Source organism: Phyllobates terribilis, unplaced genomic scaffold (genome assembly GCF_046119375.1).
Source record: "Phyllobates terribilis strain yellow unplaced genomic scaffold, ASM4611937v1 Scaffold_5__5_contigs__length_657084704, whole genome shotgun sequence".
NCBI lineage: Eukaryota > Metazoa > Chordata > Amphibia > Anura > Dendrobatidae > Phyllobates > Phyllobates terribilis.
Window position 1 is genome coordinate 220,186,736 of NW_027362765.1, and position 17,690 is coordinate 220,204,425.

At 43.2% G+C, this 17,690-nt stretch overlaps 2 protein-coding genes across 2 annotated transcripts in view; one reads left to right on the forward strand and one right to left on the reverse strand.

Moving 5' to 3' along the window:
• The window catches only part of MYBL2 (MYB proto-oncogene like 2), a 41,313-nt gene extending 31,217 nt beyond the window's left edge, over window positions 1-10,096 (reverse strand). Inside the window, exon 1 of the mRNA XM_073683804.1 lies at window positions 9,936-10,096. Within this exon, the coding sequence (XP_073539905.1) occupies window positions 9,936-9,955 (20 nt within the window). The 5' untranslated portion in view covers window positions 9,956-10,096. The remainder of the gene's footprint in view (window positions 1-9,935) is intronic.
• A 6,626-nt stretch (window positions 10,097-16,722) lies between these two features.
• Window positions 16,723-17,485, forward strand: LOC141271530 (uncharacterized). Its single transcript, XM_073681585.1, has one exon. The coding sequence runs from the start codon at window positions 16,775-16,777 to the stop codon at window positions 17,483-17,485; it is 711 nt and encodes a 236-aa protein (XP_073537686.1). The 5' UTR covers window positions 16,723-16,774.
• The last annotated feature ends 205 nt before the right edge of the window (window positions 17,486-17,690 follow it).

Consider the following 17,690-nt stretch of genomic DNA (forward strand, 5'->3'; position numbering starts at 1 on the left):
GGCCGCGTGCCCACGATGCGTTTTTCATGCATTTCCGCAGCGGAAACGCATCAAAAACGCATGGTAATCCGCACCCCATGGTCCCCAATGGCATTCCACAATGTCAATGCACATGCTGCAGATTATACCGCAGCGTTTCTGCAGCTCAAATAAATCCGCAGCATGTTCATTAATTTTGCGGAAGCACCGCCACTGACTTGCTTTGAGATGCATAGAATCCGTGTCTGTACATTTCTACAAGCGGCTTCTATGCGTCTCTATGTGCGGATGGTACCCAGTTCTGGAGGAGAGGAGACTCTCATCCAGACCTGGGTACCATTGCACCTGTGAAAAAAAGAATAAAATAATAAATAAAGTTTATATTCACCTGTCCGGCGGCCCCTGCAGCGCTTCTCCTTCCAGGACCTGAGATGACGTCGCGGTCATGTGACTGCAGGCTGTCTCGCGAGATGCCAGCAACCCGGAAGAAGCCAGGACGAGCGCGACAGCACACGCGGCGGGGGATCGGGGTAAATATAGCTTTATTTTTACGGTCACACTATATAAATCCATGCCTTTTGCATGGATTTATATAGTGTGACCTAGTTGTCAAGCACTTTCCAAGTGATGCTATCGCCTGGAAAGTGCTCGTCAGTCCGCATGCGGAAACACATGCGTTAACGCATGTGGGTACGCATGCGAATCCGCATGTATGCCGCAGGAAAAACGCATGCACAATCTGCATGCGTTTTTTCTGCCAGGGAGATGCAGAAATGCTGCAGAAATTTTCTGCTTCATTTCTGCATCGTGGGCACATAGCCAAAATTTGAAAATTGTGATGAGCATTTGCTTTCAAAAATGGCTTTCTTCTTGCTACTCTTCCATCAAAGGCCAGATTTGTGGAATATATGACTAATTGTTGTCTTGTGGGCAGGGCTGTCGAGTCGGTAAGCCACAGTTGCGACTCCGACTCCTGGATTTTATCGTTCCGACTCCTTCATAAATGGCCAATTCGTAACAATAAATTTACTGTTGTAAAATATTAACATCGTGCTTATTCAGTTTCTCACCATCATATACGTAATTAGACAACTTAGAGCAAAAACTATATTAATTAGAATATAGCAAATAACTTTTATAAACTTTTCTAAACTCTTGTAAGTAAATATGCAATAAACACTGTTATGCAGTTAATAAGAAGAAATCTATAAATTTGTCCTCAGAAAAAGTATTGCCTCTGTCAGATCCTCCTTCATGGATGCCCTCAAATCTGATCTAATTATTTTGAGAGCAGAGAACAACCTCTCTACACTAACTTGGGTTGGTGGCAAAGCAGTAACCACTCGGGCAACATCTCTGACAATGTCAGGATACAGAGGAATCGCTTGTTGCACTGTTATTTTTGATGAACGGTCAAATTTCTCAATTTCTTTTAGTGCACATGAAAAATTCTGCTGAAATGTACTGGCTGTGTTCTTTGATGGGGATGACTTCTTCTATGCGGGAAAGCTTTGCACGGTCCTTGTGATCCAAATGTTTTTCGAAATTAAATACTTCATCAGTTGATGATGAGGGTGAAGATGTGGCAGGACGACCAAATTCTTCTTGTTCCTCCTGACTGTTCTGCAACCCTTTCATCCTTACTGCTATTTCAAACAGAGCTTCTTTTCCTTTAGTTAGCTGTTGATCATCTAGAAGAATCCGATGCATTGGGTCTACATAAACAGCTGCCAAAAGAATGTTATTTTGTAATAGTAGCTCCTCTCTCCTTTTCATTGATGTAGCAATGCCACTTGCAATTAACCCTCCTCTTTGGGACAGGCGAAACATCAGGTTCTTCCACTCCTTTAAGAAAATACCTGGAGTTAAGTCCTCTGCTTGTAATATTTTAGTCACTGTAAATGGGTGCTCTAGCAATTTTTCCAGCTCAGTCACCTGATTCCACTGACTTTCATTTAGCGTCAGTTGAGGGTTAGCCATGTCTACAAGAAAGGTTTTCAGTTCAACCAAGCGCTGAATCATTAAGTAAGTACTGCCCCATTGTGTGGCTTGATCAATAATTGCCCCTTTTCCAGCACGTCTCTTCAAAATTGAGTCAACTTTAGGGGTTCTGGCAACAGTAGCCAATGAGTGCAGCAGCATGTCCTTCTTGCAGACTGTCTCTTATAGCCAGCTGTAGCGTATGCACAACACAGCGCATGTGATGAATGAAAGAACGTATTGACACAGTTTCAACAAGATCATCTAAACTATCATGTTGCTGTTCATCTGAAGTAACTTCAGTTGCTCCTCAGTTACAATACGGTGTTCCTCTATTTCAAACATTTCTGTGTCTGTGGACCCAGAATGTTCTTCTAGCTGCTGGTCACCATCATTACTCTCATTCATTAGCTTAATAGTACTTATCATATTTGAAGCATTGTCAGTTAAAAAAGAGCAAGTTCTTTCTGTCGTAAGTTCATAGTCTTGCAGAACCTTTTCCACCAAGACCTGGAGAAACTCACTGGTGTGATGAGCTTTGGTGTCTTTTACTGCCAATGTCTTGGTAACCATTTCATTTTTGTCACAAACAAATCGGACATTGATGGCAAAATAGTTCACTGTGACGTGTGCAGGCATCCATTTTAAGAAACAGAAAGCGTCCCTTGAGAGTTTTTTTTTAAGTTCTTCCTTTTGTTTAAAAGCTTCTTAGATTACTAATTTTCTAATACACTCTCTCTCTCTCCAGAAAAACACCAAGCTTGCGGGCCATTTCCCCATTCAAACACATAAAAGCTGGTCGTGAAAATAATGAAATAGGCACACTATCCTTTACAACAAGCTCTATAATCTGTTTTTTAAATGCATCTACTGTCATTGTCACAGTAACTTTGTCACTGACAAAATATCTTGCAACTGATGGCTGCAAAGTTCTCTGCTCCTTTGTTTGGCTGGAAGAGCTGGGCACTGGTTCATTGGTTTGGATGCAGTCTCTCATCCACTGCTTTCAGTACTTCTGGATGAAAGCGCTGTAAATGTCTCTTTAGATTAGAAGCTCTGGTAGGAGCATTTTTATCTTTGCCTGAATATGCACTGATCTTGGCTTCACAGCATTTGTTTTCGTCTGGATCATTTGTCATAGAAAACATTATGTCTGTCAGTGTATCTTGAGTGATGGTGAAATGTTCAAATACAGCTGATTTAATGTGACGCTTCTTTGACATTCTCAGGTTTTTAATTCTGTATTCACAATCCAAATGACAATTGTTTTTCCTAAAAACAATTGTACAAAATGATTACCAGGTCGTACAACGGATATAGTGGTCAGTAATACTGTTATTCCTCATGTACTCACAGTTAACTGATGCAAAGTTTGCTGAAAGGATAATACTTCTTACAGTCTTCCTCTTCTGCGTAGCAGCTGTGAGATGCTTGGAAGACGCACACCTAGTAAACATCTAGTCTAGAGGAGGAGCTTTACTACTAAGAATTTGCAACACATTTTCACTTTCATACATTGTAAGTAGGGGTGTTGGAGCAGCATGAGGTTAACCAAGTATAAGATTAGATAAGGGCAGTGGAGAACAGTGACACAAGAAGTAAGAAATGTCCATCTCCAGCAGAACTGCTTATCACTGTTGTTCATAGTTTGATAGAACATATATATTTGAGTAACATTTATAAAATTCATATGAAAGTTCAATTATGAAATATTAACACATTTTTTTTTAAAGCTGGACTCGGTACATTTCTACCGACTCCAACCAAAACTAACTCCGACTCCACAGCCCTGCTTGTGGGCCCTTTGGCGGCTTCTCCAATTAGTACTCTCCTTGTTGGAAATCAGTTTAAGTGGACAGGCATGTCTTGGTAGGTTTGCAGTTGTGCAGTGCTCCTTCCATTTCTGAATTGAACAGTGCTCTGTGAGATGTTCACATCTCTTGGGTTGGGCTTTTTTTTTTTTTTTTTTTTTTATTAACCTAACCTTACTTTACTCTTCTCCACAACTTTATCCTTGCCCTGTCTTGCGTGTTCCTTGGTTTTAATAATGCTGGTGGATCCCTAATATTCTCAAAGCAAACCTCTGAGGCCTTCACACCCTTTAGGCTCCATGCTTTACAGCCTGCTCCCACTACTCTGAGGATTTCACTAGCATCTCCTCTTCTCCCATGATGCAAAGGCAAACCTTCCCCTACTAGCAACCTATGCCACTTTTTTGAACCATTAAACTTAAGGACCGCACCACCACCTGAAAAAAAAAACCCTTAAAGGGTAACTGCACTTGTCAGAGCTTTGGTAGTGGTCTGGGTGCCAAGAGCCCAAAGAATCACTGAAATTAATGGGAAAAGGCACGGAGAAGCGGTGTTAGATTAAGGCGCGCTCTAAAAAAAATCTGAGCCAGTCTATAGCTTATCGAACAACATAGGGCAGCAAGGTGGCTCAGTGGTTAGCACTGCAGTCTTGCAGCGCTGGGGTCCTGGGTTAATTTCCCACCAATGATAACATCTGCAAGGAGTCTCTGTTCCCCGTATTTGTGTGGGTTTCCTCCGCATTCTCCGGTTTCCTCCCACACTCCAAAGACATACTGATAGGGAATGTAGATTGTGAGTCCCAATGGGGACAGTGCCGATAATGTCTGTAAATTGTCTGAATTGTAAAGTGCTGAATATGTTGGCGTTATATAAATAAAAAGATTATTTTTTGCATTGTAGCTTTTATTAAACATTTTTCAAAAATACAATAAAACCCCCCAACATTATACTGTTGATATAAGAATACAATGGTACCCGCATGAGCATTAGCAAATACATAAAAAGACATAACAATTAAATATATATATATACACACATATACAATCAAAACATTTGAAAGAGTGCTCTAGACCATGTCAATGTCAGGGGGGGGGCAGATTTGGTCTCTCTAACCAGGATGTCCATATATCCTCAAATTTATGATACCTCCCTCTTCTCTGATAAACATATTTCTTAAGACGCGTGGTGTTGTTTACTCTGCTATTATCTCCCTTACAGCTGGAGTAGGATTCTTCCAATATCAAGCTATACTTTTCCACAGGGCTGTGGAGTCGGGACAAAATGGACCGACTCCGAAAATATATAATAAATTTGGTACAGTAATTCAATGCAGTTTGTGGGGAATATTATTTCATAAGAATTTTGGAAAGTTAGGAAATGTCTGTCCTATTCCTGACCTAAGGGTCTAGACTGTTAGCTGAGATGAATCTGTGCTACAGTATCACTTAAACATGAGCCATGTATGAGAGAGTCGTTGAAATTGAGGAGTTGGAGGTTTGGCTTACCGACTCCACAGCCCTGCTTTTTTGTGCCTGATATAGTATACGGGCAATAGCTAATTGGTGATTCTCACACTCAGGAATTTCGGCTGTATAACCAAGAACACAGGTTAAGGATTCCGGAGGAATAGGACAATCACACCGAATTTATAAGGTCCATTACGTCTCTCCAATATCTCCAAAGACTAGGGCAATTCCACATTAGATGTATCAAATCAGCATCTGGTGTATTACATCTCCAGCACTAGGAGTCAGGTTTTACCCCCATTATATATAGCAAAATAGGTGTCCTGCATACCCTGTGGACTAAGAATAAATGGGAGAGCCTACTCGACTCACTGACAGACACCCTAGGAATATCCTGCTCTATGTTGTCCCATATTTCCTCATTCAGGGACCGACATCTTTCTGCCATTTCTCCTCCAATCAGCATCAGTGTCCCTGTGACGTCTAATTCATGTCCAGAAATCCCGCGCCTGCACACTGCAATTGCCGACGTTCCACTTTAGTGTTAGGCCCCTCTATAGACATTGGCTTCGTGGCAGGTCACTGAATAATGAGTGACCTATAGAAACATAAGAGGTAGGCGGAGGGCCCAGGGCAGAAGACCCAACCCTCCCCCCTAGGCCGGCTCCAATGCACAGAAGACATCAGAAGAAAACCTAAGGCTAAGTGCCCACAATGCAGAAATGCTGCATATTTTTTGCGGTTTTTACATGCGTTTTTCCTGCCAGGTTGAAGCGTTTGTCAAGCGTTTTTGCATGCATTTCTGCATGTCGGTTATCAAGCGCTTTTCCAAGAGATTTTAGCATCACTTGGAAAGTGCTTGACAACTTGGTCACACTATATAAATCCATGCAACCGGCATGGACTTATATAGTGTGACCAAGTAAATAGTTAAAAGAAAAAAAAAAAAAGAAGAATGGTAAAAAATAAACATTATACTTACCTTCTGATGGCCCCCCAGTCTTTTCTCCGCTGAGTCCGGTCTCTTTTACAGCCCGCGGTGGTGTGAAAGGACCTTTCATGACGTCATTTAGTAAAGGTCCTTTTAGACCATCGCGAGCCGCCCAACACACCGGACGCATCGTACAGGAGACCGGGGGCCATCAGAAGGCAAGTATAATCTTAAAAAAAAAGAATTTAAAATAAAAAATTAACAGATACTATAGTACCCGGGTCTGGATGAGAGTCTCCTCTTCTCCAGACCTGGGTACCATCCGCACATAGAATCGCTTAATATCCGCATGTGCACATGTAGTCATGTGGATATTAAGCGATTCAATGCAAGTCAATCGCGGCAATTACATTGAGTGTCCGCAAAATTAATGGACATGTTGTGTATTTTTCCGCAATGATAATCCGCAGAGGAAATCTCCGCAGCATGTGCACAGCACATGCGGATTGTCATTGGGGACCATGGGGCACGTATTACCAAGAAGTTTTTAAGCGTTTTCGCTGCAGAAGCTCAGCGGCAAAAACGCTTGAAAAACGCATAGTGGGCACACAGCCTTAAACCATGATTTAAAAAAAAAAAAAAAAACACTTTAAAGGGAACCTGTCACCAGTTGTTTTCAGTATCCCAACAAATGCCACCACCTTGTTCTGCTGTGGTTATGCATTTCACAAATGATTACATTGACTCCTCCTGTACACTTCAAAAATACCACTGTATTTAAAGGAGGATGGTCCGGTAAAATGGGCATCTTCCTTGCAGGGTCTGTTTCTCCTCTTCGCTAGTAAAAGCCATCCTCAGACTCTGACTGATGTGGATGACGTGTCCTGCGTCATCCACATATCTAAACGAAGTATCGAGGCTGCGCAGTAGCATCACCGGCCGCGCAGGCATACTTTGCTCTGCCCTACTGCAGGCAGAGCAAAGGACATCAATGCACATGCCCACAATAGGGCAGAGCAAACTGCTCCTGCACGGCCGGCAATGCTACTGTGCAGGCGCGAGACTTGAATTTTTCAAGCTGATCAATCAGGGCTGTGGAGTCGGAGCCCATTTTGGTGGAGTCTGTATAAAATGGACCAACTCCGACTCCTAAAATATATAATAAATTGGGTACAGTAGTTCAATGCAGTTTGTGGGGAATATTTTTTCATAAGAATTTGGGAAAGTTATGAAAAGTCCAATAAATGTCTTCCCTATTCCTGATCTAAGGGTCTAGACTTTTAGCAGAGATGAATCTGAGCTACAGAAAATTTATCACTTAAACATGAGCCGTGTATGAGCGAGTCAGTCGCAGAGCCATGGAAATTGAGGAGTCGGAGTCGAAGGTTTGGCTTACCGACTCTCCACAGCCCTGTGATCAATCCACATTAAGGGTACATTCAGTTTATTTTAATCTGCTGATATATTTCCCAGAGTTTATATTAGCAGCACAGCTCTATGATCATGCACATAGTACCAGGAGAGCACAACCTCCAAATCTACATGACAAATGTATACGTAGACATGTTGGTCATGTGACTCCAGATTACCATGACAAAACATTCCTATCAGCCCTATTGACATTTGGTGGCTAGTTCTTAACAGATGTGGCTGCATACAGAAAGCAATGCACTTAGACAGTGGTCCCCACTAGTGGTGAGCAGACTCGTGGAAGTTTGGGTTTGACCGAACTTTAGTCCAAAGTTCGGTTTGGGCACCAGAACTATACCCGAACCGCAACAGCAGGGGAATTTTATCAAAATACTCACTTATAAGCGACTCATGCCCCCCTGGGCTGGAGATGTAAAGTGCGCTGACCACAAACTGGAGCAGCTATACACGGTTGGACACAACAAATGACAGTACATAGCAGGGACAGACGTGCAAGACCTCTGCACAGGAACTAATTTATTTATTTTTTTTAAACATCCAATAGTGGAATTTATTATTCCAAGATCTAGTGATTAAAATGTACTTTGAGGAACAACCCCGCTAAACACTTATTTTTTACATTTAAAACTTTGTATTAATTCTCACTGTTTTATCCCCCTTTTGGGACCTGAGCCTGCAATTGTTTTGATCACTTAGTTTTACAGCTGCATTGCTGTAGGTAGTATCTTTCACAGACTCTGCTATATCAGAGACCAAAAAAGGCCAACAGTGGCATTCAGTAGGGTGAGGGAAATCAATGCATGACAGAGTTTCATCCTATATTCAAATCACAATCGGCCATGCAAGTCAATGAGTGCATAGAAAACATCGGACTGCACTCGGATATCTCAGTGCAGTCTAATTTCCAAGCGCTGACAACGGACAAGATTGAGATTTTTTTTCTCAATCTTCTAATCAGACAATTGGAGGACACTTTGATCTCAGTTGCATAATCAGCCTGACTGTCTCCGGTGAGAGAACCTTTGGCTGTCTGCACCCAGCCTTAAATAGGCTAATACTGTTGGTATAATGTCTGTAAAGCGATGTGGGATTAATGGTGCTAAATAATCTGCCTGGCATGGAGTGGGCTCAGGAGCGTGCACACCCTGACATACATCTGAAGAAATATACGGCACTCCTAATCTGTGCAGCGGTACCAAAGTAGGGTTTCAACCCTTAGATAATCACTAGGCAATAAAAAAGGGGTTTGCAGTGAACTAAAGGTTCATTTGGTAACCTTTCGTTTCGGTCCTACACGTGGACCTTCGTCAGAACTGATTACCACTGGAAAGGGGAGACACTGCCACAGCAGCGCTAGTATATGTAACGCACATCGCTTTGGGAATGGCGCTCCTTCCCAAAGCGTCGCATATACTAGCACTACTGTGGCAGTGTCTCCCCTTTCCAGTGGTAATCAGTTCTGACGAAGGTCCACGTGCAGGACCGAAACGTTAATTGTAAAGATTACCAAATAAACCTTTCGATCACTGCAAACCCTTTTGAGCGCCAAGTGTTGATCTACACCCTGACTTAGTAATATCAGGGTGCGCACCGGTCCTACAGCATTTGCAACTGTCCTTCCAGTCAAATGGGGGACATCATGGGATCACCACTTCCATTCTGAGTGGGGGCTCCACTGGTGGAAATCTTATGAATTAACGTCAAGGTGGGATCACCCCTATAAATAAGCAGGATCCTTGGCAATCAAATGATTCCCAGAGCAGCCTCATGCTATGAAAGGGCTGTATCTTTTCAAGATCGATAATATCGGAGGCCGGGGGGCGTCACACGGGCGAGGGGCACACAGGCCGGGGGGCGTCACACGGGCGAGGGGCACACAGGCCGGGGGGCGTCACACGGGCGAGGGGCACACAGGCCGGGGGGCATCACACGGGCGAGGGGCATACAGGCCGGGGGGCGTCACACGGGCGAGGGGCATACAGGCCGGGGGGCGTCACACGGGCGAGGGGCACACAGGCCGAGGGGCGTCACACGGGCGAGGGGCACACAGGCCGGGGGGCGTCACACGGGCGAGGGGCACACAGGCTGGGGCCAAGGCCCTAGAGTTGGGGGTTACAGAATTAAGAAGGTGGATAACGTAGCAGTGTACAAACTCACACAAAGAGCCCAGCTACTAATCATTGGGGGGGGTCACCCGGACTGAGGGGCGCAGAGGAGACAGATCGGGTGACACAAGCCTCCTGTAAGCTAATAGGACATTACATGACAACTCCCGGTTGCAGGAGTGACTCGCAGTGTCACACAGCTCCCGCCGCTCTCCGGAGCTCGCACTCTCACCTGCGTCCCATCCGGGCCATGACGATCTCCTGACCGCCGGATTCGGGCGTTATTGTTTTTCCTATCTCCCGCCCGCTGCGCGCGCAGCTCGGGTCCGCCCTTTCCGGGGTCGGAGGACAAGCGATGACGTCATGGATGTGCCCCGTCTGGAGCAGCTGCCGTGTCAGGGGGCGGAGTAACAAGGAACAACGCTGCAATCAGAGAGCAGAGCGGGGAGGTGCCCAAAAAAGGCGCTCACTCTGAAAGGTTTACTCCAGTGCAAAGCGTGCGGCTATGTGAGCTCACAGGCGGCAGGGGGCGCCAGAGGCAGTGGCGCGTTTCCCGCAGGGATTTTATGCGCTGGCTCACACTAGGATATAAAGCGGATGAGTGCACTACCAGGAAACAGGGGATTGCACTCGGAGCAATGTTATTCTATGAGGCAGTGCAGATCTGCGGATTTTTTCTCAGTACAAATTAAGTTCCCCGTCTTCTCCACACCTGTAAGCACCGTCCTATATACCTCAAACCAGCTTCATTTCTTTACACGTGCTCCAATATGGAGGTGCATCACTTTGTTTCATTACATGATAAACCAGAAGTCACCTTCTCTCCTGCTCTGGTCTGTGGTGAGCTGGGCTTCTGCTACCGCCATACTGTGACACACACTGGCTCCTGGGGTCTCCGTGAAGCCCATGCTCACATCCCTCTACCCAGGAGTACTGCGGGGCCTACTGAGCCCTACTACGGGGCCTACTGAGCCCTACTGCGGGGCCTACTGAGCCGTGCAGCCAGCTCCATCCCTTCAGGGAAACACTCAACTCCCCTTCTTCAGTACTACTCTCTGGGCAGAAAACTCATTTTCTCCATCACCATGATGTATTTCACTGCCACACGTAGGGAAAAGACGGCAACACCGCTTGTAGAAGTAATCCTGCTCGTGGAAAAGACAGTAGTCCTGTAACACTGCAGCAGTGAAGAAGACAACTACAGAAAATAGTGCTGCGTATGGGATTTATGTTCATCCGGCACCAAAGAAAAGACGGATATTGTACCACTTCTTTGGGGTCATATGGCTCCACACCAACACACACCATACCCAGCAATAACCTGCGCAGGTTTCCTTGATAAAGACCAGCTGGTTGAAACGTTGGACAAGATCTTTTCTTTGGTGCTGGATCAAAATAAATCACTGCCAGTTACACCCGGTTTTGTACCACACACTCCACCTCAGGCCGTCCCACAATAAAGCTCTTGAAACAACCGCACACATGGGGAACATCCAGCACCAATCAATGAGCAACATGCTCAACATTAAAGGGGTATTCCCATCTCCAAGATCCTATCCAAAAAATGTAGTAGGTGTAATAATATTAGAAAATACCCCCAATCAGAAATATAGTATAGTTCTTCTAATTAGCTACGTGGCTTACCCCATGTTCAGGACATTGTAGTAGTTTAGGTATCTATGGTTACGACTACTAACAAGTAACAAACTAACTGTCACTATGCGTGTGGCCGTAACCGTGGATACCTAAGCTAGAAGAACTATACTATATTTCTAAGTGGAGGTATTTTCTATTATTACATGAAAAATCGTCTAAGTTTCATCAAGAAAACTCAGACAATTTTCATCTGTGTGACAACTATGTCTACTTTTTTTTAAGTTCGTGTGACATCTGACTTTATGCATCAACAGTTTGAGGCTGCGTGCCCACGATGCGTTTTTCAAGCGTTTTTGCTGCGGAATTTCCGCAGCGGAAACGCTTTTAAAACGCTTGGTAATACGTGCCCTATGGTCTCCAATCTCCAAAAATCTGCATGTTCTATGCACATGCTGCGGAATTTTCCGCAGCGGATTTTCTGTGCGGAAAAATCCACAGCACGTCCATTATTTATGCGTTTCCGCATGCAGATTTGACTACTCAATGCATTTGAAAAACGCAAGTCAAATCCGCATGTAAAAACGCTGCAAAAAAGCTTAAAAAACGCCAAGGACATGCAGAAACGCTGCGGAAATTTTCTGCTTGAATTCTGCATCGTGGGCACATAGCCTAAAATGTACTTAATGAAATGCAGTTTCCTAGGTTAATAATGGCAATGTATCCCTGAGAATCAGATGCAATACAAATGTTCTGGACGAGATCCGAATTTTTTTTTTTTTGCTCAATCGAGCTGTTTAGATTAGTGGAGTTTTTTTTCACGGACCAAATCTGTGAGTGAAACACATCGCAGCATACACTAGTTTATTTTATATGTCGGATGAGACTCGGCTATTCATATCTAAAGGGGGGGGGGGAAAATCCCATATGGATCAGTTTTTTCCAGATACATTGCAATTCTTAACATAGAAAACTGTGTGAACATAGGGAAGTGTTGATGTATGAAAATGAATGCCACATGGATGAGACACGGATGTCACACGGACACACAGATTGCATACGGATGACAATATGGATGACAATCGTCCAAATTTTTTGGATAAAACACTCATTTGAATTTAGCCGGAGGGCTCATCCAGACATCCGTGCAAATTGGTCTGATCTCGAACTGCAATGCAATGCACGGACTGGCCACTTCTCGTCCGATTCGTGCGTCACAGCCTCATAGAAATATATGAAGCTGTCACGCTCCGGTTGGGAGAGTCGCAGCCAGTCCGTGCATTGCGGTCCAAGATCGGACCGATTTTCACGGACATCTGAATGAGCCATTAAACAAGCCTCTGCACCTCATTTAGTAACACCCATACTTGCCAACTTTTGAATAAAGGAAAGAGGGACACATCATGCGACATGCGCCCTGGTTTGACAACCATCCAAAAATTCCAGGATAGTCCATGAAAAAACAGGGCACCTTTTTGCCCTGTTCATAATTTTTTTTTAAGGCAACTGTGATATTTTTTTGAAGCTGAAGAAACTTATACAGAATATTTTGACTCTAATTATCATAATTTTACAATTTACAGTGAATGCAGCTGATGTCTTCATATCAGAATTATGGGCTGCCGACATGGATCACTTATAATCACAATGATTTATTATGGTTTACCAATGTGTCCGTAAAAAATATTGTCTGTCTGTTATTTTTTGCTAAACTGTCCAGAAAAAATAAAAAGTCAAGTTGGCAACCCTTCTTGCGCCTGGTAAAAATTGTGGCCATGCCCTTAACCACACTCCTAACCATACCCATTAACCATTTCTTTCTCCCCTGGCCACATCAAGGGTATTTGCACACGGTGCGTTTTTTATGCGCTTTTACTGCGGCAAATCCCCGCGGATTTGGCCCCAAAAACGCATTGCAAACCTTATCCCAGCATTTTCTATGGGATTTTGGAAGATCTGTGCACATGATCAGGAATTTTCCTGACAGAATTTCACGTGCGGAAAAAGAAGCAGCATGTTCATTCTTTGTGTGGATTTGCCTGCGTTTTACCTATACAATGCATTGGAAAAAACGCATGGCAAATCCGCAGGCAAGAACGCCAAAAAAACGCATGTAAATGCAAAAAAACGCATCAAAAACGCACGGAATTTCAGCAAGCAATTCCTGATCGTGCGCATATAACCTTAGGCTATTTTCACACATGTTGGGTTTTTCAGCGTCACAAATCTGCTGCAAAACCTAATGTCTGTCAGGAAATCAGCTGCGTAAAAAAAAAAAGTGTTTTGCTGCTTTTTTTTATGCTTTTTTCGCTGTTCTTCTGTCTCTATTTATGCATGTACTTAAAGTTCTGTGAAAAAAAAAGAACCCCATTCTATTTTGCCAGCAAAAACGCTGATGCCAATTTTTCTGCTTTTTTCAGCGTTTTTTCCACCACCCATTACTTCGTATAGGTGAAAAAACGCTGAAAAAACGCTGAAAGAAGTGACATGCTCTATTTTCCAAAAACCCAACCAAGGCACAAATGGTCTTGGGTTCGGATGGTCCTTTGCATGGCGCTTTGCACCGCAAGCTCAGTTAGTCAGTGAAGTGCTAACATGGTGCATCACTGCACTGATGGAAGGAAGGGGTGGCACAGAGGGTGCGCCAGTTGTGGACATTCGGCATACTGCCCAGAACAGCAGAGTAAAGTCCCAAATCTGGGACTGTCCTGATGTATCTGGGATGGTTGGGACCTTTGATTACACCTCTACAATAACAGCTAAATACACAAAAAAAAAATTGTAAAAATTGCATGAAAATCAATGTCTGTCACAAGTCAGAAAAAAAATGTAAAAAATCTATGAGAGGAATATATTAAGACAAGCTAGTGAAAAATCATCCGATCTTCAGCCAAAAAAAACCCTGATTTTAATTTGTACTATTATTCATGTTTCCTTTTTTTCACATTTGTATGGCATCCATTTTTATATATCAGCAAATAAAATGTAAAAGACTAAATCATTTCTTATGTTAATAATTGTAAGGTATCTGAAAAAAATCGGATGCAATACATATGATCTGTATGGGATCCATTTTATTTTTTTTGCGCCCCATAGATTTGAATAGGGGAGTCTCCTCCAAATTACAGGAGAGACCAGTGCATGCTGCAAGTTTTTTACACAGACATTTGGTCAGTATGAAAAAAAGGCCTTTGTGAACAGCCCTCATCAATAGCCGTGGTCTGTGTACTCTCCGTGTGCGATCAGATTTACACACAGACCTATAATACGCTGTTCTGAATGACTAAGACTAATATATTGCATATGAATGTAAGATGTGGCTGATTTATTAAGATGTACATGCCTCACTCGCCCACTTTTTAGAACAGTGGCCGAAAACAAAGCATAGGATTGAACCTTTTACTGTATTTATAATGCATTTTCTTGAGGTTTTTTTGGGATGTTAGAACTTTTGTACTTGTTTCAAAACAGTCACTTTTTTTTTGTAAAAATGTTATTTTTGCAATTGCATTAGTCTAAAAACACTTGATGTGTGATGAGTGCAAAAGAGAGATTGCAGCCTAGCAGGCAATTCATAAAATCACAAGTATAAGACTTGTTAGAGCTTATTCACACTGCACAGTCAAATTGTGTTGCCAAAAAATGGACTGGACTAGACCATGAGAATATATACATTCACTTACATACTTGTAGTTTATGAAATAACACGCCAGTGATTGGGAAATTTAGGCCACGTTCACACATTCAGTGGAGCAATCAGAGGAAAAGTATAATAGAAACGTCACCACTTCTGTATTTATCACCCACTCCTGGTTTTGGCTTACAAATACTGAGGTAAAAAACTGACCAAATACTGAATGTGTGCACATGAACTGATATACCCAGATCTAGTTTCAGTCAGATCTCTCTATAGTGCGGGTCTATATCAATGCTGGAATAGGCAGGTGTGACACTGATTTCAACTGATTCCAGGTGAGTGATTGCAAAACACAAAGCCTATATAAAGGAGCTATAACGTTGTGTGAGAAGAGTTCAGAGGTATCCAGTGAAAGGTAAGGGAGTGGGGTAGTTGATGGGCAGAGTGGCACCTGCTCACAACAGTGCTGAGACTTAAAGGGTAATCCTATGGTTGATTGTTATTGTCTATCCATGGGATTGTTTCTGGATTGCTGTAGAATTGACTGCTGGGAGCCCCCTGCAGTGGTATTTGTAGGCTAGCATAGTCAGTGGAGAGTCCCTTAGCATGATGCTGGACTGGAATGCCAAAAGCAATGTGCCCATTATCTGGAAATGCTGAGTGTTTATGAGAGCATCAAACCTGCAGTGTCCAGATGTTACAGCATAGTGGATGGGATTTCTAGAAATCCCATGTCCACTGTGTCTCTGTACACCTGCAGATCACCTGTAGAAACTGACATGCGGTGCATCTTTCAGACCTGCGGCATGTCAATTTCTCTTGCGGATCCGCATGTGGACTTTCCCCATAGATTAACATCAATGAGGAAAGTCTGCCTGTGGAAAAAACTAATGTGGCTGCTCCCTTGCATAATGAGGGTGGAAGTGTTGCGGCTGTTCTGCAGCAGCGGGTCCTCATCGTGGGCACATACACTAAAACTGCATTACATTTTAGATCTTTTAAATAGAGTGGGGGAGCTGATTCTTGTCTAGAATCTCAAAGGATAACTTGACAAGATATACTGTAGTTTTGTTTGTTCCCTCTGTCCCACCCACCCCAATGAACCTGTATCATTCTGCTTTGCTTCTCCTGTATTTTCTGAAGTATTCAGTCTTGATGTAGATGTTGTACCCCCTCCTTAGTCAAGGATGGCACACACTGGCCTGGCATATTTATATATCCCTTTTTATGGAACAGCCTGTCTTGATCGATTCATGGAAATATTTCCTAACTCATGTAAACCAAAACTTAAGGGTACTTCTATCTTTTTAAAAAAAATGGAAAATGAGTGGCAGGTTAGGAATACTTATTAGAAGCTGTAGCTTGTTTAGCTCTAATAACTGAACAGGTTTATCTTTTGACCTTTACAACAAATCTGATTGGCACAGAATTCTTGTGGCTTGGCCTTCTGGTGAAACAAAGCTTAGTAATCAGGTGACAGTCAATAAGTGCAGAGTAAGTAAACTATATATAATGACTCAAGCATATTACTTTGGTGGGGGAGCAGTCATTACTCTGATCCATGTAGTGGCCGTATCTGCTGGTCTCTATTACAGCCTCATGGACATAAGGTTTTTGGCTCTGCTAATAAGAGCTGAAGTCTGGCAGATTTGTAGCCATAATATTCAGACACTGCTTTCTGCTTATGTGAACAAGTCCTGACCCTGACTTGCTATGTTCTCACCTTGTCATCTTTCTGTTTTGCAGTGGCCTAAAGCTGTAAATAAAGGATGTTTTCTGGCCTGGATAACAGTGGTGCAAGTTTCCTCCTGACTAACTCCAATCTCACACTGACTGAGCTTATGGATTTGGGATTTGTTGCATCAGTGCGGGGTAATTCCTCACCCTACCCAACACTTGAGCACCTAGACCATAGAATCAAGTCTGATGGATCCCCAATTTATATAAAGTCCTCTGATGTGACTCCTGTGGCAAGTGGAGGAAGTAAGCCATGGTTGGGTGCAGAAGAAAGTGAACCAGCTGTTAGCAGAACTCCACTGAATCCTGATGGTCCAGTCTTTGAACAGTCATCCATAATATCTGAAACTATTAACCAATTTAATAACTCCATTGTAGGGGTCTTCTATGGAGATAAAGTGTCTACACCATATAAGAAAGATGAGAGTGTGGAGACCACTGACCCCCTAGCACTGGATATTACCATCTCAAAACTGCAAGATACAGAAGTACTACTTAATGCTGTTAGACAACAGAAACCAGCGCCACCTGTGTGGGAGATCTCTGAAATAAACTCTGCACTGGAAGAGCACACTCCTTCTATAGATGTCTCCACCTCTGACTTGAGGTTTCCAAATGACTCTGAGCTATCTGCTTCTGCACCTTATGCTCAGTGGGCAGGTGTCAAGCACAAAGAGATGGGGCGCTCTTTACTTCAACCTTTCCGCTACCAGTGCCAATTGAGTGCCTCAGAGATTCCAATTACAAGTCTCGGGCACCCAGTCTACTCTTCTCAGATATCTGCTGTATCTCCTGATGATAAACTGGGAAAATAGCAGTTTGAGGTAGCAGGGTACCCTAAACTCCTGGCTACTTCAGCAGAACTTTTGCTGCCCATTACATTTTAATGGTGGTTTGAAATTACTGTTTTTATGATTAGTAAAAAGTAAATTTAATTTTTACATGGACTAAAAAATGGCAACTACGGCTTACTGTTGTCCTGATCATGTCTTGTCAAACTCAATGTGGTGTGGATAAAAT

Bases quoted from the DNA above. Each gene is read 5' to 3' on its own strand.
- LOC141271530 (XM_073681585.1), top strand. From the start codon at position 16,775: ATGGATTTGGGATTTGTTGCATCAGTGCGGGGTAATTCCTCACCCTAC.